At 38.9% G+C, this 22,045-nt stretch overlaps 1 protein-coding gene across 1 annotated transcript in view; it reads right to left on the bottom strand.

The window, feature by feature from the left end:
• Positions 1-21,479: 21,479 nt before the first annotated feature.
• Positions 21,480-22,045, bottom strand: part of LOC134531271 (paired mesoderm homeobox protein 2-like) — a 73,527-nt gene continuing 72,961 nt past the window's right edge. Inside the window, exon 6 of the mRNA XM_063366963.1 lies at positions 21,480-21,937. Coding sequence (XP_063223033.1) covers positions 21,480-21,937 — 458 coding nt within the window. The remainder of the gene's footprint in view (positions 21,938-22,045) is intronic.

The following is a 22,045-nucleotide window of genomic DNA, read 5'->3' as shown; positions in this document are numbered from 1 at the left end:
CCGAGTCTACTCTGAACCCAATAAGTTAACATTCTGCTTTGGTCAGGCACAGCAGACGAAAATCGGCGCAGGAACGAAATCGCGTTCTGATACGCAGAGCAAAGTTTAAGTAATTACAAATAACAAGGATCATAATTCTCGTTGCACATGTAAATAATTTATATTACGTTAAAGAAAAAGCAAAGGTTAACCTAACCAACAGTTAGTAACGTGACAAAAGTGCCTTAAGCATATAGAAAGTTTAACAAAGGAGTAACAGCAATAGTTCAAGCACCATGCATACAAAGTTAGAGATTAAGGGCAATCGCTTGGTTATAGGTAAATCAAACAAACACACAAGGAACGTTATAGGGGTCTGGGACTTTTCATCATAGTATTATACTTCAAATGTAAATACTTTTTAATAAATCAAAGTTGATATGGAATAATAATACGTATAAAAATATAGAATATATAATAAGCGCACAAGCATAATCCAGTTAGGGATTAAGAGCAGTTGCTTCATTATAAATGCAACGAACAAGTTGCAAGGGTCTGGCCCTTTCAACAAAGGATTATACTTCAAACGTTAATAATTTATGTAAAATCAAAGTTGAAATGGAAAAATAATACGTATGTAAATAAGGAATATAATATGTGCGCACATGCATTATCCAGGGTGAAAATTACTTCTCACTTTAGAATGACGGACAAAATACTCTTTGAAAAAGGCTTGTTCGGTGAAGATCGAAAAACTACAATTAGTAGTCGACTCAGTTATGAGTTTAAGCAAACACAGCGATGCTAAGCTGCAATTCAAAACATGTGAAGCCCCCCCCCCCCCTTTTTCCACGCCCGAGAGGCGGGTCCAGACTTGCCATGGCAGGAAATACGCAGAAGGAAGTTACGTCAACGGCCATAGAGGCACGAACAACACTAAGTCAAATTGACGTTTGGAAGGTGGAAATTAAACAAAATTTTAGACAAGACACAGTTACGTTACGAGCATACGAGCATGTCCACCACAAGCCAGGCTGCAAAATAAAGTTCAACTTAACTCACTACCAATACATACTTCAGAGCGACCCCGTGCCCCGCACAAGAATAGATATCATCAGTGGATTTAAATCCGAATTAAGGTCGAGCTAAGCGTAACATGGACTTTCGTGTGCAGAAAATTAAATCCAGTGGGCATGCGCTAAATCTGAAGAGGGAAGGGGAAAAAAAAAAAAAAGACAGTGAGGGACGACGAGCGTGTTAGGGCGGAGGGGGAGAGGGGAAAAGCAGGGAGGACGCCGAAACGCCACAGAGGACACATCTTAAATCTTCGGCACTTCACGCAGGGTGCGGTTTGACTAAATACGTGACGTCAAATAACTACAAGTTTATTTCTTGTTTTTTTCCAGAGGTAGGAAGTGCAAACAAATTAACTTCTGCGGTTTAAGTCGTGAAAAGTATACTGCAATATAATTTATAACTAACCATAAAAAAATAAAAAAAATAAAAAACGGTGCCATACCTCCCACTGAAAAAAAAAACAGTTCTGTGAAATCTACAATTATTTTTGTTTTTACCTGCCCCACCAAATGTTTTTACGGGAATAGTAAAATAAGTCATTACTTATAAATCATAACTTAGAACTGTCATTTCTTTGAAAAATCGATCTAGTGTGTTTCTAAGTTGTGTTTCTAAGCCGTGCCAGCAAGCCACTGCGCACCAGCCATGTCGTCTTTCCGGCGGGCAGTCCGCAGCTCTGCGCGCTCGGGGCTCTGCCTGAGTAAAAACGTCAACACGACTTCCCGGCAGCGGGGATCCCAACGCCGCCTTAATTACGCGCGCGGAACCTCCCGCGGGCTGCCTTAATAGCATTAAGCGGGTTCCAATTAAAAATAAAAGAGGGGGGTGGGGGGGAGTTGTCGACGACGGACGGAGAACAGAAGGAGGAGGATCTTAACCAAGTGGTTTGCCGCGGGATTACGCGCCGGCGGCATGAGCCCCCTGGCAAACAAGGGTGGCCGAGCAGGAAGGGGGGGAGGTGAGTTCCGCCATTGTCTCCGCGCGCTCACCACACCGGCCCTCTCAGAAGCACTCACCCTCTGTCCGCCGTCTCGCTAGCCCCGTCTCGCCCGCTCGTTGCACGAAGCAACCACGCAACCGCAGCAACTGGTCTTGGGAAGGTTTATTTTATTTGATTGAGACTTAACGCCTCGTCAACGTCATTACAGAGGGTAAGGCCGGATTAAAAATTGCACCTGCGTAGTTGTGAATCAGTAGGTTAGAAAAAAATGTCAGACAAATATTGTGCACACGACCTACTGTCACTGTATTTTTTTTTTTTTTTTTCAATTGTGAATCCAGCCTAACTCAAGAGACAGAATCTGTCATAACCTATATTTTAAGGCTGCCAGCTTCTACATTCGTGGAGTGAAACCGGGAAACTGTTGGGAACATAAATCAGGATGGAGACCGGCATTCTAACCCGCGACCCATGGATTGCGACTCCAGTGTCTTATCACCGAGCCAACTCGCTCCATTGATGGTTTGAGGATCAGAGTACCTGACTTCAAACTCTAGGGTCGTGAATTGAACCCCACCTCGGCCGTGGGTGTTATTACCATAAGTCAACTTGAAAGCTGTCCTTTCCTTTCCATTTAGCCTTACGTCACAAGGCCTAGAAGTTAATTTCCGATAAATAAGCGTAATACTCATTTTAAAAAAATGAAAGTCCTACATGATAAGCTATTCTGGTGTTACATTAATCTCTATTTGTTTAGTTTGATGTATAACGATATTCAGCTGTTAAGGTCTGCATGTTTGCTGAAGCGTCTTTCAAAGTGTCTCGCTGTGTCTTGAACAGAGTGTATCGACGCGACGTAGAAGTGTCTACGTATTGCAGCCGCCACGCAACCATTTACGATTTGGTTTTCAATTATTTAATCCTTCTGCATCCTGCATTGACTTTCCTTCGTGCTGCAAACAAAGTTTAAGTTCCGCTGCCGCAAAGCTTCGATTTATTAGCTGCATGTATGAGGAGCTAGATCTCCGGTGATTGATTCTTCAAAGTCCTTTCTGCCAGGCAACTATGTGTGGGAAAGAGAGTGATAAAGACAACGTGTGATTTTAATTTATTAGAGTAAGTCCATGATTTAGGCTCATGCAGTGAAAATATATTATAATGTTGTAACTGTCTGTCAATATTTTGTGATTTTTGGAGCCAAAAGTAGCCAAGTTGGAGCCATTTGAGTCAGTTGGAGCCAAATTTAATTGTGCTAATTGGAACCTAAAGTTGCCTTATTGTTCACTGCAGACTCTAATTGGCAAATCTCAAATTCATACACAATTATTGTTTTATAATTAATAGAATGAAAAATTGTAGTTTTTTAAATTCAAGCTCATTCCAGTGACCGAGAGTTCTCGTACGAAGTTTTGCTGTGACAAGTGTTTTACTAGGATTGACAGTTTGAGAAGACATGCAAAAAAAAAATATAAAGTCGAGATTCGTTTACATACTGTGGAACAACCTGTAAACATTTCCACTCCTCAATTAAGGTTGAAGATTCGCGCGTGTACAAGCATGCTCTAGTAGTAAAGTAGAAGCGCATCAACTTATTGCAATGATACCTGGACATGAATCCACAACCTAAAACTGTGCTTGGCTCATTACAGGCAAAAGATAATGGGGTCCACTCGGCAAAATATGCATTTTGTGGTCTGTTGAAAGACTCGTATTTTTTTAATGACTTAAGCGGAGCAAAAGGCATTTGTACTTTTCTTGAATATATCAAGCAAAATGTAATTAATCAGCTTAGGGATGAGGTATCGACGCATGGAGCTTTAAAATATAACTCACGGTTGGACTGTATGTACTGAGCCACGTGAGAACCAAATGACAAAATTTACTTTCAAGACGTGCAAACATGAACACTGTCATTTACAATTCTGACACTACAGAGCAGTTTGTAAAACAAACCCGTCACTCTAATAGTATTTTTTGATTAAATTATCTTTTATTGCATAAAAAAAAATATAACTGAGCCGACCGAATCAACCATAATTTTAACAAGTGATTTTTTTTTAAAATGATTTTTGGAATTTTTGCCAAATTTTTTGTTTAAAATTTAAAAATTTTAAGATGGTGGCCAAGACGGCTGACAAGATGGCGGACGCAACGATAATAAATAGATACTGCACTCTAGCGGGTAAAAATTAATCTAACTTGGTGGCAACGCCTTCTAGCAGTCGAAAATGAGATGGCAACCTCCACCAGACTAAAACAAGATGTCGACCATAACGAAAAGTGCAACGGTGAAGTCTTAATTCAATATGGTGGATTTTTTTAATAAAAGTTTATTTACTTGATTTTTATGAATTTTAAAATTTTTCCGGATTTGATAGCATAAAATTTACTGATTTTTAATATGGTGTCCGTAACGAAAAGTGCCACGATGGTGGTTGAGGTAAAGGTCAAGGTCAAAGCTCTCTACCAGAGGCTTGTTGGAGGCTTTCCCATGATGAATTTAAGCCAAAATTGGGACATTTTGATTTTTTGATTGTTTCTGTAATAAAACGGGAAATTTTTCCTAAAGAGGGGAGTAATTCCTTCAAAATAGGAAAATTTTTTGCAATTTTTGAGTTATTTTGAGTCTTTTAGAGGAATTTTCATGAAATTTGAACACAAAATCGGCCGCCGTGACGTCAGAAGTCAGTCGGTCACTGACCCCCCTCCACAATCCACACTCCGACTCCACGCCTAGTACTACCGTGGGAGGCATGAATTTTCACAAACTTATTTTGATTGAATATAGAGACGGAACTTTTTCTTTTAACTTTGATAACTGGGAAAAAATTGAAGAAATAGGAAGTATTTCGTTAAATCTTAGCATGCCCATTAATCAACTAAAACAGAATAGAAGAAACTTTAACTACATTAAAATTTTGTTTCTAATAAGGTGAAAGTAGGGATGGTTTGATTTTATTTAGTCTATGGGTGCAGTCAAAATATAATGGAACTGAAAATGTGAAAGTTACCACAATCTACATTTAAAATAAAGGTGAGCGTGTTTTAGCATTTTTTTTTTCAAAATTTGCTCCCATCATGGAATTGGTAAAAGGAGAGTGTGATATTATGCACGATAAATTTATCTTTGAATACATCAAAATAAAAATTGAGGAATTGACACAACATAGGCCTATGAACATTATCACTATCGAAATTACAACCCTAAATGGTTTTGTATTGACTGAAAACTACAGGGGAAAAAAGGAATTGTATTGCGAACACTGATTTACTTTAGGATGTTTCGAATCCACCGCATACTTTTGTGACAGAGTGAGAGTTTTTTCTTTCTTTTGGCGCGAGCCATGCCGCAGGAGGTGAACTGGTGACGAACTGATCTCAGCATCAGCGGTCCTCGGTGGTCCTAAGCGCTAACGCTTGCTAAGCGCTAATGTACCATGTTCCATCCCAAACCCCGGCAAGACTCATTATTCATGAGCGCAGAGTTGGTATGCAAGTGGTTCCAAGCCCTCTATCGCAAAACCTCACCTTTCGCTGGAAAAGGAGTTTTGTGTCCACCAAATAATAGATATTTACCAAACATTCTATTAATGGCAAAATAATTTTAAGTTTTTATTAAGTGGCTTGTTATTAAAAAAGAATGTTTTTTTGTGGTAAATACTACGAAATTATTTATTTGTAAACATAAAATATAAAATATTTGACGATAAAATTTGTGGAGGCCACTAACCTCTCTTTTCAGCGCTACCTCTTCAAAAAAAGAATTTCCAGTAGAATTTCTCTGCCCGATATTCGAGCCCAGAACATCTGGCATACAGTAGGTGCCCGGTGGTGATCGCGAAAAGGGGAGAGAGGTGGCGATGAAATGTCCTGAGCGCGACTTGGTGGAGGGAGGGAAACGGCGCGTAGGGTGGAAAGGACGCCGAAGCTGTTACCGTGGCAACCCGGCGGCGGATGGCGCCGAGATGGACGCAGCGCCGCGCCGGGGCGAGGAACAAAAGAAGATCGGCGGTCGTCGTCGGAGCCGCCACTTCATCATCATCCTCTGCTGTGAGGCTCGGCCGCTCGTCTTTCTGGAAATTCTCTCTCCCCCCCCCCCCCCCCCACCACAAACCCAACTTCACCCCCCTTTTGCACTCATTCAGTAATGATGATACTATTCCTAGCGCCATGCATTTTGTTCCACGATAAGATTTCCAGATGTGTTGTAAAAAACAATGTAGCATTGACTGTGGTTCGTGATTGGCTGGGTTTATTTGAGGCGCATATCTACTGTCAGCCCGCCAATCCTATCCCCATCCAGTGCGGAAGCAATCGCGTCCTGAATGACCAGGTCACCAATTAGGGCAATCGCTTCTCTTGCAGACGGCCACCAATTACAAAGGGACATTCGCTAGCGTAGGCATAGGCCTACTTAATTGGAGCCTAATGAAAGATCAGATTTTTTTTTTTCACGAAAAAGACATGCCCTATCTAATCCTGCATAAGTTATTTTACCCTTCTTCTTTGGTTCCTCATAAACTTGTCTTTCTGAGATTGTTTATTCATTTATATTACCTTAGCTTACGCTTATACACTATTAAATATCTTCACCGTACATCTACCAGTTATACTATATGCCTTCAAAAAATAATGGGTTATAATTTTTTTTTTTCAGTTTCTTGCTACAAAGTCATCTTGATGTAGAACCCGCAGAAACTGGTGATTGGCCCCTCCTCGTGACTGTTTTACATGTTTACGACGGAACGCGTAGTTTCCACGAAGTTCCAGTTATGTGGAACTACGAATAACCCTTCGTTTAATTCAGGTGAATGTTTTTGTGGAAAGATAATGCATACATACCAACATCCTATTTTATATAAATAGATAGACGTAAAAGTAAAGCTTCTACATTTTTCTTCTCATTGGCGTGAATCATCAGAGTGTGAACCGTCATGACCGGGTGAACGGTGCCAGGAAAGGTAACTCCTGATCGACTTCATAAGTTTTTTCATGATTGTGTTGAACTAATTGTGTTCATTCATGTTAAACCTAAATCGGCCACCTTTGAAAGGTACCTAACTAACTCCTGATCTGGCCTCTCATGAATGGGCCGAGCTGATTGATTCCGCGAACATTTACAAGTTGGCTACCTTTTAAACATTTTATGCAACTGAAGCGTGTAGTGAATGAAGCTGGTGTAAGAATTGATTTGAAGTGCAACAGCATAGTTATGGAATCAGTGCGTGATTCTAGCGTTCTACATGCGCTAAGTCTCCACAAAAAATTTAAATAATCTGTCTTTTTTGTATACTCAATTTTCAGGTTTACAGAAAGAATAACAACATTTTAAGAGGGAGGGGGAGACAGGAACGGAAATATGCTAGCATGGATTAAATGGTTTTTAGGACGTAATATTTGTTTTCGGAAAGGAAAAAGCAGACGTTGTATGCTTTCCGAGGAAGTGCCACAGCAGAAAACCCTTCAAAAAGTTTATTCCACACTGATTGCCAATAATATCACAGGATATATTTATTGAAGTCAAATAACTGTTAACTTCGGGTATTGCTGTAAATTATATGCTACTATCTTACGGAAGTATAATTTTAAAAACCTATAATACTTTGTTAGAACCTAAAAAATGTTTTACTAAAAATTATTCTTTGGTCTTAATAACTCATATTAAACTGTTTTCGAATTAAAAGCAACTTAATTTGTAATTCGTTGGTGTTTTTTAACGGTTATATTGATACTTTTAAAAATGTAATTCTGTGTTATTAATGAAAGGGAGTAATACTTACTACTCACCAATTAATTTCAAAAGCAGGTCTCATTTCAAGAAAACATTAAATTGGTTGTTTCGGGATATGTTAAAACCATATTTAATTGAATCTTGATATCCAATATTCACTTAATATTCACGTAATTAAATGAATCAATTTATGTTTTTTCACTTCTTTTGTGTACGTTTTTACGTGGACTTAAGAATCATTCCGTATTAAAAATTGGTTTCAGTGTTTGATTAGCTACTAGCACCGTTTTCAAAAATCAAGTTGGTGTATTAGAAATTGGTTTATATTACCATTGTTATAAAAATTAAATATAACAATTTAGGAAGCATACTGTAGTACGGAGTCTTACGAGGGGAAATAGCATACACGTGACAAATAGAAACTTCCCTGACGCACGCAAGATCATTTTGTATTTGGGTCACTAAAAAAAAATGGGGTGGACTGTGTCGGAACACAGAGGCAAATTTTTAACGTATCGTGTAGATAGGGAAGTTCAAAACTAGGCCGGGTGACGTCCGCCATCTTAGATTTCTTCCTCTCCCAGCAGAGCCTGTTCCGTGCGGCACCGTTGAGTAGAGCCTTTTTGGAATTTTAACAAGCTGTTCTTTCTTCTTGTAACAACGATTGTATAAATTAGCCATATTCCTCGACATTGTAATATTTTTTAACACTATTCTTCGTAATTTATTTGCACAGTTATTATGTCATAAACATTATTTTGAAATATTCAAAAGTGGTTTAAATAATTCACTTTTTTCTGCACAAAATTAATTGTTTGAAGTTTATTTACGCGTGCGTCCAATATCTGCTTTCAATGTACATAGATGAATTACCCGGAATGTAATGTTCTATAACTTGCCTATTATTCGAAGGGACCTATAAAATGTACAAAAAGTTTTATAACGACGCACTTGTGAACTCAAATATACTAAGCTCGGTTTATTTTATAATGTTTCAAAATCCATCCTATTTTCTTTACACTCAACTCTTCAAAATTGCATCCAGATTTTTAAGACGTATTCACGTCAAAAAGGATGGAGGACGAGAGAATGTATCCACTACTGTCTATATTTTCCATTTTTCTCCTAGTATTCTTAACGTGAGTTCCACCACCATCATATTGTCATATATGTTGCCTTAGAGTTGATTGAATCAATATGAACTTGGTCTTTGCAGTTACCTTTTTTTTAAAAAATCCCTCTGTAGCTTTACACGAACGAGACACTTCAGTGGCGATAACCTGAGCATGTCAATATGAGTGAACACTCTAATCAGCTTAATTAAGAAGATTTAATCTCCTCTGATTGCGGATATAAGTGGGGCACACTGGCCACTTTTTATCCTTTCTCTTGAAGTCCCTGCCGTTGTCACGAGTACGCGCTCTTCATTTGGAGTCGGTTCAACTGCCAACCCCCTCACAGTCTCAATATTAGATCTCAACTCGCCTGCGCGTGAGCACACGAGAGAGCGAGAGAGAGAGAGATATAGAACGTACGAGGGAGATTATAGAGTAAACACTCTGAATGGAGCTCCGAAACGAGGAGTGAATTGAAAACACCAAGTACATAGAAAGTAAGTGGTCTTGCCTTGTTTGGCCCCGAATGGACAATTAAGAGGGAATTACGCGCGGACTAGGGGAGAGCGCAGGAGAGCCGGTGCCAATCTAGTGCACTCGCCCCTTTTCAGCATCCACCCCCGAGCCGGAGCCACGTGATCTCTGCCCACCCCATCATTAAATCGCTATATCGCCCGTCAAAGACTCTTTTCACCCCTCCCACGGCCGCCGCGCCCCCTGCAGGGTCCGGAGAACAGTGGACGCCGCACAATAGGAAGGTTCCCGTCGATTGCCGAGAGGTGCTTTATATTAAACTTTGAAAAGGGGCGAGCGATCTTGCTTATTGAATAAACCTACGCTCATTTTCATGCATGAGGTCTTCCTCATGGACTCTCTCGACTTTTTTCCCCCCTTTCTCTATCCACCTCTCTCATTGACCCTTTTCTTTTCCCTTTGCTTCTCCGTCTCTGTCACCCACCCGTCTTTGTCTTCTTGTCTTCCTCTCGCGACTTTGTGTCGCGACGGCAGGCGACGCTGACCCCACGCGGGAAGGGGAAGGACGCTGGACTGGGAAAGATGGGAGAGCAAAGTTGAGTCAGGTTCGGGCTGGTTCCTCTCGTACTCCGCCCGGCTCCAGGACTTCACCGGAATCTCCGAGTGTGCTTCCATGGTGAATATTGGTTAAGCGAACACGTATGCTCCGCGGTAAAAATTTGTTGTTTCATTAAACGCTTTATTTTCAGTAGGTATAACGGCCAAAATGGTGTATATGGCATCACTCCATTTCTTGGTTGATTTTCGAGGGCATGAAACCTCATAGAAATTTGTTTGTCCACAATTAAATGCAGAGAGTGTTTAAAAATCTGTGCTAGTTCATCAAAATATGCACATGGTTAGGTCATAATCTAAAATGTAATTACATTATTGAAGTAGTATGTCTGTTGGAATACTTAATTTAAAACAAAATATCGTTATTTACTCATATCAGCTAATTTTGACTATCGCCACACCAATAAAGACGAATATCAATATATTTAATTATTATTCTCAGCCGAATTATTAGCAACTTTGAAAATTGGATCATATAATATATAAGTTAAAATCTTGAATCTGTCACCCAAGTGTGCTCTTCAAAATTTAAGATACAGTTTTCGTTTTTGAAATTACATTACAAATATTCTGGAAAAAGCATGAGCTGCTGGCCCCAATGTGGATGAAACCCGCCGTTGAGAGTATTGTAGCTCGATTGCACTCCCGCAGCTGCAATCAGTGTGAAGAAACACCTGCGAAGTGACTCCGCAGTGTTGCAGGGGATCGCGAAACTAGACGTAAGTGTGCAAAATAAATTTGGGCCTGAAAGTACTACTTCAAATTGGCTAACACATTTATAAATCCAATCAGATTGGAGATTGCAATGTGTTTTTTTTTTCCACCAGCTGGGCGTGACATTTTAATGTCTTTGGTTCTTCAAGTAGGCCACGCTGAATTCAAAGTAGGAACTGCTGGGAACATCGTATTCCAGTTTCATTTCTGAGAGCAGTATCAAACTGTTAGTCAATATTGGAAACAGGCATAATATAATTATGCTACATATTAGAGTACTCCTGTACAATAGATGAACAAACAAATGAGTCATAAGTCGGCGTTTATTTGCGTGATACTGTACTAGGCCCTATCAGGGAAGAAAGAAATAGTTGTTCTTGTAACTACGATTGCACCACTTTAATTACCTTATTATGGAAGATATGTATTCATTAGATGAATTACCTGGCGTTGCCCGGGCTAAATCACCCTTGGGAGCTGATTTTCGTAAAATTGTTTCCTAGCGAATGTCTACATAGCAAAAGGAATACACGTGTCCAATTTCAAGTAGGTCCTATAATTCCTGAGAATTCGTGATGAGTGAGTCATCCAGTGTTACTTCGCTACATACATATTTACCACCCATTTTTATCCCTCCTTAGTGCACACTTAGGGTATAGTCAAGGAATATTTCCTCCGAAGTTAAAATCTCTAGATCCACCGGTTTAGGCTGTGTTGTCTGTCAGTCAGTGTTTGAGTTTTATTGAGTACCTATATAATCCGTCTTTTTTGTAGCGCTGCGACCGAAGAATAATGATTAACTGTTTTTAGTTCGAATATGAACAGAGTTTTCAAAGCAAAATTGATTTTTGCGTATGGACGCGTACACAAGTAGCACTGAACTTCCTTATGGTAACCAACATACAAATAAAAAGTTTTTTTAAACATATTCACAGTTTTCATTTTAAAAGTGAAATTTTAACCTTAAACTATCCCTCCAAATACATACACTGAGCTCCCAATTTTGATCAAACTAGTACCAGCAAGGACGTGAGGTGGTTCAGGCACAATGCATTGGACCGGCATTCGGCAAAGATGCGGCAAATGATGTCGGTCCAAACATCTTGGTTTTTTGTTTTCCATTCTTTTCCCGAAATATTTCTAGGCAAAAGCAAGGACTTTTCATCGCCACATGCAATTGCCGATTGCTTCACAATATTTATTTTTTGTACGTAACTGTCGCTAATGTCCCCAACTGCCGGGCGAGACGTCATACCGATGTGAAATTAAATGAATAATAGCAGCAGCTCAACGAGGCATTTCTGCGCGCTGTAGCCAAGCACGTATACGAGGAAGGTAGAGCATTGGTTTGGCTGCTGACCAATTCGTTTATTTGCGAACGCAGCTCTAATGGTATAGTTCGATATTACTAGAAGCTTTTTCTTTTGAAAGATTTGTGCAATGGGAGTGCATGAAATGATGTAAGCTTTTGGACATACGCCATTGCTAAGCACATGTATGTCTGTAGAAGAAAACTACAAAAAAAAAACACAAATTACAAAAACACAAGTTAACAACAGAAATTTTTTTGCTTAACTTGTGTTTTTGTAATTTGTGTTTTTTTGTAGTTTTCTTCTACAGACATACATGTGCTTAGCAATGGCGCATGTCCAAAAGCTTGCATCAAGTCACGAGAAGCTTTAAGCAGTTATTCTAAAATGAGCTGTTCTTCGGCGGAGTGCGATCAGGGGAAGCTGAACTCGAACAGAAAGGCTCGGGGTACTTCCTTACATTTCCCCACTGTGCAGTCTGGTTACACCCGGTGCTCGCGCGCGCCGAGTGCGGACTCCCCAGAGAGCAGCTCGCTCGAGGAGGGGCAGGGGCGAAGCCGCGCTCTCGGTTTCTGCGCGCCGCTAACAGCTCCGCAAGGATCTCCAGGCAGCAATCTCCGCCAAACCCATTTACCAGTAATTGTTTGGTAATGGACCGACCCTTTACCGCCATTTTACCTCCACTTTTCTCTCTCCGCCGGCGATCAAGGGGGGGGGGGGGGAGGCCTGGAGAGGAAGAAAGCCAGAAGAATATGGGCCGCAACTGTTCCAGGGTCTCAGGGTGTGGCCCACACTGGAAATCTTCCCCAGAGTACTCTAGAATTTAAAATCTTATTTAAGGTTTTAGGTTAGTATTTCATTATATTAAAATATTTAATACAGTCTTTTTAAATGGTTTAAGTTAGTACTTGACATCAGTAACTGCTGTAATTTTTAATATGATAGTCTGTGATTTTAGGCTTGATACCTAGATATAAATTTTTATTTTTTATTTTTCATGGTTTGTAAGCCAAACAAAATTTGATTAAATAAATAAATAATCAGAATTCTAGTACACCCACCTTCGTATGTGGTACGACTGCATGCCAAACATCGACTACATCTCGCAATTTTTTATTTTATTTACATTTGCTGAGAGAGAAGTGACACATGACGTGGCACTGATACACAGAATCGTTAGAAAAATAGTAATGTTAAGAGAGTGTCATACCACAAGTGGTACGTAATTTTCTAACTTCACGTCACCAAGGCTGCAGGCTTTTTTTTTTTTTTTTTTTTAGTTTGAGCAGAATTCAAGATTAAACTTCTTTTCTGCGGAAGATAAGATTTTATAGCTGTCATCCCATGTGTCAAAAATTAAAATTAATAAGTATCAATATAAGCGATTCGCGACCTTTCTGTCCCTTACAGTAAAAATAATAAACTTGTCTCCATTTGACGCGATAATTTATTTTATTAATTTAATAACGCATGATGTATATGATTCTTGCGCAGAAGTAAACCACTTGAATACATAAATTGCTTGTAAACTGATTACTTTTCTCCTGAAGCATTCATTGTAGGCTAAATGAACCAGGTCTATATCCACTTGAAGTTTTCCTCTCTCGGTAAAATGAAACGAATGTGAAGTACATGCAGGGTTGAGGCGAAACGTAATAAAGTACCTCTTATTTCACAATCTGCTTAAATTTATGAGACTTATGAGAAACAACTTTTAACGGGAAACACGTCACTAGGGAAACAAACACGCTTAAAAAAAATTATACAGAACACATGGGTAAAAATTACTGAATAAATTGAAAAACAAAATGTTATCAATTAATGATTTTATTGATTGCTCAACAGTAGTCACAAGATTAATATATTATAATATTTACAATAACGTTAAATCTTATATATAAACATTAATAATACATACAAGTGCGTCTGCACAACACTAAAATATGTCCATATCATTTATTACAATTTTTTTCGTTTCTTATTGTCACAGAAGAATTTCTTTTGCAACTGCTCTATGTACACTTCAACTGTTTAAACGTTTATTTCCAAGATTTTAAGAATGATGTAATGAATGGTTCTCTTAAAAAATTGACAAAATTCAGTACATTGGCATATTAGTTTAATACAAAAGCTGCATAATTTTTTTTAAATTTAAAACACATTTCGTGGTATAATATTATTTAACTAATTATGACTAGTCAAGTTTATTTACTCTTTACACATGCAGGACGTTTCCTGGTGCTAGCACTAATTAAAAAGTATTAATTAACAGCTAATAATTTGAGTGACAGCCACTTGGCTCCGCACCGTATCTTAACACTTTGTAAATTATCTTTAAAAATATCGAAGGCTTTGTTGAATACATCCCTAAGAAATGTTTCACAAAGAAGCCCCAGTTTTTTGGTAAGTGTTACATGGTGTCATTTATTATAAAACTACGCGGATTCTTTGACAGAATATTGTACGTATTTAGGTTTTTTGAATACAGTGAAAAAATATGTCATTTTAAAAAAACTACATACTATAAATAGTACACCAAAAGTAATAGGCATTTGAGAAAGGTAAAACAGAACACCAGACTTACAGGTAAATAATGACCAGTTCTTAACTTCCTCAAATTATAAGAATACCTACTGTTGTCTGAAATGTATCTTACAGATTTATAATTTAAAACAAAATTAATTGTGAGGCAATAAGTGGCTGTGAAGTGTTAAATTTATAAAAATTTATAAAAGAGTAAATAATATTTTACCAAAACGTCCTTGCTGAAACGTTTTGAATTTTATTCGGTTCTGTATTAACAGAAATCTCTAATTACGTCCGTGACTTTGAATTCACATCCTTGCATCCAATCAATAGTTTTAAGTACACAATTTCTGAAAGTTATATCACAAAAATATAAATTGAAATAAGTTTCTATGCCGATTCATAAACAAAATAACTTTTTTTTTTTTTTTTACAAAACCTAGTCCTGGGTGGGAAATTATCTTAATAGCCTATTCGTTGTTGAAGCTTGCTGTCTTTAAACCAACGTAGAAACGATTTATTGTTTGTGGTTTTATCCCTACCCTAAAATCTTTATAAATTTTATTGCTATAAACTTTGTTAAGATTTCACATGATTTCCACAGTATGGCATACATAAACTATTTTGTCTGAGCAGCTGATATATGTACATTTAGCAGTCCAGCCCAGTGTTAATTAACACGATCCAATGTTAAGTCTTTATCAGGAAGGAAATAGCTTCACGTAGTTATCTATAAAGCTATATCCTAAACAAATTTTGTGACAGTCATGTATTTAATGTTATATTTAAAAAAACACTATTTAGATAATTTATATAACTGAAAACTAAATTAGTTATAGTACTTTGAAAAATAATATGTCCGTCTGTTTGACTTGTGTGTTACATTGATAACTACGCAATTATTTAGACAAAAATACTTTTAACCATTATCAAACAATTGAAACGTGTTCTGATCATTAGTGCTGTTTGCGTTTGACGAAATGATGCGCGGGTGTCCAAGACTGTGGCGCCGGCCCCTGGCCACTGTAGCAGTTTAAGCCCCTCGGGCCACAGATTTGCCAAATATCCCGACCCAACCCCTTTCTCCGCGCCCTCTGTAATCATCATCCCCTCACCGCGAGCTCCGCCACTCACCCGCGATTAGCGCGCGCGAACATTAATGCCCTTCCAAATAGACACGTGCCTACTGTGATCGCTTCGGTAAATTCGTCATGAATTTCAAACCACCCAACGTCAGGCGCGCGGGCGATTAGAAACACGATTGCAAAAACAAATCCAATGTGTTTATCCCTTTCATCTCTCTCTCTCTCTATCTCTCTCTCTCTCTATTACCCGCTATTTATCTCCATTCTCTCTCTCCCTCCCCCCTTTCTCATGTGACGAAATGAGAGCACGGAATTTAGTGGTAACGAAGTTCAGTCGCGCGGGCTGACTGCGCGTGAAAGTGGTGCGGGAGGGAAACGGTTTGCGTGTTTGCTGTTGCGGGAACGAAATCAAAATATTCGCGTCGCGAGAAATCAACGCCGGCGATCATGCGGATTCGCTCCCGGCGCGGACAATCAGCGGTTCAAGCGGGCCCAGTGTCAATTTCGGCCTTGATCGTGTCGTTTCAGCCGCTAGCTCCCGAGCGATGGTGTGTATCCCTGTGTGACGCTGGGGTGTGCAGCCCAACTTGCACGCTTGTTAGTTATTAATCTCGTGTAAATTATGAAATGTATAGTAAGCTGTCAACGATGTTCTGCGTGAACTAGAAAGATCGTTTCCACGTCACTGTAAATTTTAATAAGGGTGAACGTAGGTACTGCAAAAGTGAACGCTTACATAGGCTTCACAGCATTTCAGCGAAAAAAATCGTCTCAAGATTTTAAATATGAATAAATTCTCGAATTCAGATAAATCTGGTTGCAAATTCGCTGAACCTGTCATTTATTTAAAAATTCTCAGAATTTCATGGAATTCAGAAGAATAATAGCAACTCTAAAAAAAATTCTTCAAAACTGGCCTTTACGTCTTCAATGTTTCACAGGATACACCGCGTACTACTACACGTGGTATATTTTATCGTTCAGGCTTTTCTTTTAACCAATAATAGAAAAAAAATTATTGTATATTTTTATATTATTCTCAATTATTAACTTGTTTCATTTATGATAACGTAAGGTCCAGGCACAAGGTTTTGCACACTTATAAAGTTTCGCAGCACTGCGTTTACAAATTAAATGGAAAAAAAACTTCGAAGCACACTTTAATCAAAGTTTACCTCAGGGAAAATAAGTACATTTAACGCAGGGAAATTTTTTTTTTGGGCCTTAAATGAAAAAAGTGTGTAATCAGGTTAGATAACCTCCTACACCCGATGCCTCTCTCATTTTGTAAGTTATCGCCGAGCCTGGATACGATACAGAAGCATCGAGAGACTGCTGGTGCTTGCAGCAGACGATGTCCGTAATATTTGTGAAGAAAAATAAATGCTTAAAACTTTAACTTGGTTACTAACAACATTTTTTTTTACAAATTAAAATTATAAAATAAAACAAAAATTATAGTCTCCTACTGTATAATTACTGGTTTCGAAGAAGAATGTTTAATATACATGGTTTCATACGTAAATACGGGTTTTAAACAAGTTGGGTGAAATTTTCCTTTCTATATTTGCGACTCCTTCTTAAAAAGTCTTACCGTAAGGGTAGTGGGTTCAAACTCAACACTCACATTTACGAGCATTGGGTTGGTTACCTAGAGGTTCGGAGCCCAGTATTATATCGGAGTCCCAGTAACTTTAAGTCACGTGACGACAAATCATATTTAAAAAAAATTTAAAACCATGGAGTAAGAAGTTAGTGAATAAGTATGTTCAATCTTTGACATGTCAATAATGGAAGACAAAATTAGAACGATTCCACACATACTTTTTTCTCCAAACGGATAAAATAAAAATTAACATTTTTGTTTTGTTTTAATGAAGTTAAACGCTCATTCCTTACCGATGTGTTGTTTTAAAAAACTATAATAAAAATACTCACTTGTGATGGAAAAATTTACTATTATTCCTAGCGAGTTAATTTCAAGCTATTGAATAAACTTCTATTATCAAGCTTTATAAAGCATAGGATTTCTTTAGCCTGAATTACAATAGCCTGTCACGTCTGTCTTACGCCCGCCGTTCGTCATCTGTATATCCGTCAGCCGCCTAGCGATTTACAACACTCCGCTCGTACGTCATGGTATTTTTTTATTTTATTTTAATGCTGAAAACTGTTGAGAAAACTTAAATTTTGGAAAAAAATAATCTTATGTAATTTTATTAAACCAATATGTAAGCTAAGCACTTAAAACTCATTAAACTCGATTTTTTTTTTTCACTCTGGTATTTATTTTCACAATTTCAGGGTTACCATACGTGATTCCGTTCTGTGACTCAGACCAGTTTTGATTGAAAAAAAAAATACATACATATATATATATATATATATATATATATATATATATATATATATATATAGCTTTTGAAATGTGTTCAAAGGTAAGTTAAAAAATAATTTTGGACGCAGCTAAAAAATTTAACAAATTTTAAAACCATCTAATAAAATGAGGTTTGACACGCAAAAACTTAGCTGACACTTGGAGGTTATAATTTCACCCATCCGTCCGTAAAATGTATGCAGTTTCCAAACTTTTTACGGACGGAGGCGACGGGCTATTGTAATTCCGGCCTTTTGCAATGCCCGTACTACAATGGCCGGAAACGGACACGTACGCATTAGCTCGTCAGTGATGAGCTCTTCCATTTACGTTGCTCCGTGCGACCAGTAGAAGCCGAGTACATGGCTGCGGTGGTAGCCATGTTTGTTTATGTTATAAATGCGTTAAATATTGTTTCAAGTTAAAAAAATATCTAGAGTTCTGTTATTGATTTGCCGTTAATTCTTTATTATTTATGTAATTCTGCCAGTGCTATGGTTACGAGGCATAATTATTTTATTTTTCTAAATTAATATTTCGTAACATTGAAAGGCAATCTCATTGGTTGCCCATTTGTTAAGTTCCCGTGCATTGCGGAAGCAGCAGACGTGGTAGTCTACGTGCCATTGTAGAACGGGCCCAACCAGAGAGAAATTTGAATTTCAAGAACACGTCGTGGGATACGTGGCAACCCCGCGCGGCCGAGTGCGGACCGTACAGAGAACGCACAGGGAGATGCGAGGCAATCAAGCCGCAGTTCTCACGCGCACCTGCAGCTGTTCCCAGGCGCGCGCACGGCGCCGCTAGCAATAAATAATAGCGCGGATCTAATAACGAGCGAGATAGAGAGAGAGAGAGGGAGAGAGAGAGAGAGCGCTAATATCGCTCACCGAAAGTGCCAGGGAGCGGCGAGGAGGCCAGAGTGTTGATGGACTAGGAAACCCCTTTGCGACTGAGCTCGGCGCAAACAGCCGTTATTTGCGAGTGACTCTCATTACGGGAGGGCGCAGGTAAGGGGTCGCGGTTAATGAGACGGTAGCGCTGTTCTGGTGGCAATCACCTCAGACAGGGACGAGCTCCGGGTCAAATTTAGGGTCTCGTAACGGATCAACGAGGCAGGATTTAGCCCCAAAACACCCTCCCCCACCAACTTAAGATCCGCATTAACTTGAAGCTTTGTGATTACCGTAAGGACTTTTGGAATTTCCGTTGATATTTCGGCACAGCGACTAAACTCCCGAATCCCTGGCACTAGATAGGTGCTTCCAAGCTCTTATCTGAAATTAGTCCCTATGCTATAACCAACTTTGAAATAAACCACCAAATAGTAAGCACGATTAAGAGTTGGGGTGTGCTTTGTATTGTAACGATAAGTGTTTTTCAATCATTTAAAATATTTGTTCTGCTTTTTTAGGTATTTAATGGTTATAAATGTATTTAATTGTAGTAATTTAATATTATTACGTATTTTGAGGTCATATATAAAACTATCAAATTTTGTTTCTAAAATCGAAAATGGGCCGGAAAAGATGTTGGGTTTGAGTTGCAAACAAAAAACCTCCCCAAAACGAAATACTATTAAGTAAAAAGCAATTTTGTGAAACAAAAAAAAAAAAAAACATTGAAAATGTCGCTCTGCATGGCCGTAAAAATAAATTTTAAGCACGTAAATAAAACAACAGTATTTTGACAAAAGGAATACAGTAAACAATTAATACAAATATATCAGTTATTAACATTATTATGCAGGATATACCTAATTTTTACATATTATTTAATGGTTTCGGTTGCCGTCTGTATTGACTGAGGTTGGTTGCATACAGACGCCTACTACCCACACGCCACTCCCAGAAGAGACTACCCAATAAGGAAGTTTCGCCAACACGGGAGTGACGTCACCGTCTCTCTCTACTTTTTCTGTGGCCCCGAATATGTATCCGACACACCCTGAAGAACTACCAGCCGAAAAGGAAATTTGATATATAAATTGAAGGTAAAGTTTTCATCCCTCAACCATGCATAAACGCCATAGAAGGTTTGGCGTCTATTTAAAGTTAGTGGAATATTGATATACTTGTAGACATTTCTGGAGACATTATTTTAATTAAATTTAAAAAATAAATGCATGACTTATATTTGGTTACTTCATCATATAACCAAGAATCTATTTAAGATAAATTTAAATATGTTCTTAATCTTGTATCAGTTTTAAAATGTGCTTTACTGAGAAAGTTATTTATAATGTAGTTTTACAGATAAATAAAACGTAAATTAATTTTACTTAATTATATTATGTCATTTAGCTTGCATTTAGTGACATCCGATTCACTTTCAAGAGGTAGCATCCAGAAGATACATCATCACATACCTATCGTAAAACTTACTTAAAACGTGATATCATCACCGAAACGGTAACATAAATGCTTGAAACATAATTGTGTATTTAATATGATTATATATATTAACCGTAAAACTACACATTAAACATAGAAAAAATTTTTTTTTTCAAATTTACTCAGTAACAGGTTGTATTCAGGTTCGGGTAATTTTTACGAGCTACTTTCACAAATTTTCCAAGATATTTTGACTGCACTTTAATGACACTAAGTCAGTTTTAAAAATAACAGGCCTAATCAGTTTTACTAATCACCTATAACAAAACACAGTTTCTACCTTTGCGTAAAGAATGTCGAAGTCCTTCCTGAAAAATATATTCGTTAAATATAATAGTCTGTAATTTTAGTTGAATATTTAGGCTTATAATGTAGGCAATTTAGAGGGTTTAGTGGCAAAGACAAAACATTATATGACAAGAAGACTACTTTCTTTAATAATGCCCATAAAATTATTACAGTAGCAACGATCCAAAAACGAATTTCTGCTGGCTGACTCGCCTGTACGAAATAAAAGATGGTTTCTCTAAAGTTCAACCGCTAGTAAGCGCTTGAAGAAATTATTGCAATGTGTATAAAAGACAAGTCACTGAAACCGCCAACGTACAGTGACTGCTTATTTCTCTGCTTTCAGCGCCATTTACAGCAGTCGCTGAAAGTCTGAGGGACATGTGTCGTAATTTGGGGTTTCGTATAAGTAACCAATTAACTATTAGTAAATTATAAATAATCTTATCATCACAGGTGCTGGTTTAGGCATACAATTTCTACACGCAAAAAAGCTTAAACTTTTTTAAATAAAGAAAAAAGTGCCAACATCACAATTTGATTCATAAAATACCTATTTGTGAATGATTTATGATAGTAAAATTATTTTCCAATACTGAAATAATTTGTTTAATAAATTATAATTTTCTTTTTTTATACAATAACGTGTGATATTTACGAAGGTGTCTTGGAAATACATATTTGCACCCAGATTGATACGTAATAAATCGCAATTTGAAAAAGGAATCAATAGGTTCTGTCCTTCTAACTTCGGTCGCTATTCACTCGCACCAGAACTATCCTGCGGCCGTGCCGGAAAGAGCACTCGCACCAGAACTATCGTACGGCCGTGCCGGAGAGGGCATTGGGCGGCGCCTATGACTTGGCGTGCACCTGGGGCGAGTGCTTCGGCGCCGGCGGAGGCGGCGACGCCGCCCCCATGCCGAGCAGCAGCGCCTGGTGCTCCTTGGCGCGCGAGCGCAGCGCCTCGATGCTGGAGCGTCGCGACTCGGCGGCGGGCGGCGGCGGCGAGGGCGGCGGCGGCGAGGGCGAGGCGGCGGCCGGGGGCGGCGGGGGCGGCGGCACCGCGAAGCCCAGGCCGAGCGGCAGGCCGCCGCCGGCCAGCACGTACTGCGACAGCAGGTTGTGGAAGGCGGCGGGCGACTTTCCGCCGGGGGCGGGGCCCCAGGGCAGGCCGAGGGCGGCGGCGGCGCCTGGGGGCAGGCCGCCCAGGCCGAACATGGGGCCGAACCCCAGAGCGGCGCCCGGCCAGAAGGGGTCAGGAGGCAGTGGCGGCAGCCCCAGCTGGGCATGCATCCCGAAGTCTGGCAACCCTGTTAACACACACCAATAAATTGTGCACTTGGGAAATATACATAATTAAACTATGGTGGCAGTACAGGATGTCCATAAAAGAATATCCCAGTTTCAATGGTACATTA

This window comes from Bacillus rossius, chromosome 3 (assembly GCF_032445375.1).
Source record: "Bacillus rossius redtenbacheri isolate Brsri chromosome 3, Brsri_v3, whole genome shotgun sequence".
Classification (NCBI taxonomy): domain Eukaryota; kingdom Metazoa; phylum Arthropoda; class Insecta; order Phasmatodea; family Bacillidae; genus Bacillus; species Bacillus rossius.
Note: the sequence above shows the minus strand (reverse complement) of the source record. Positions and strands in the feature narration are given on the sequence as shown.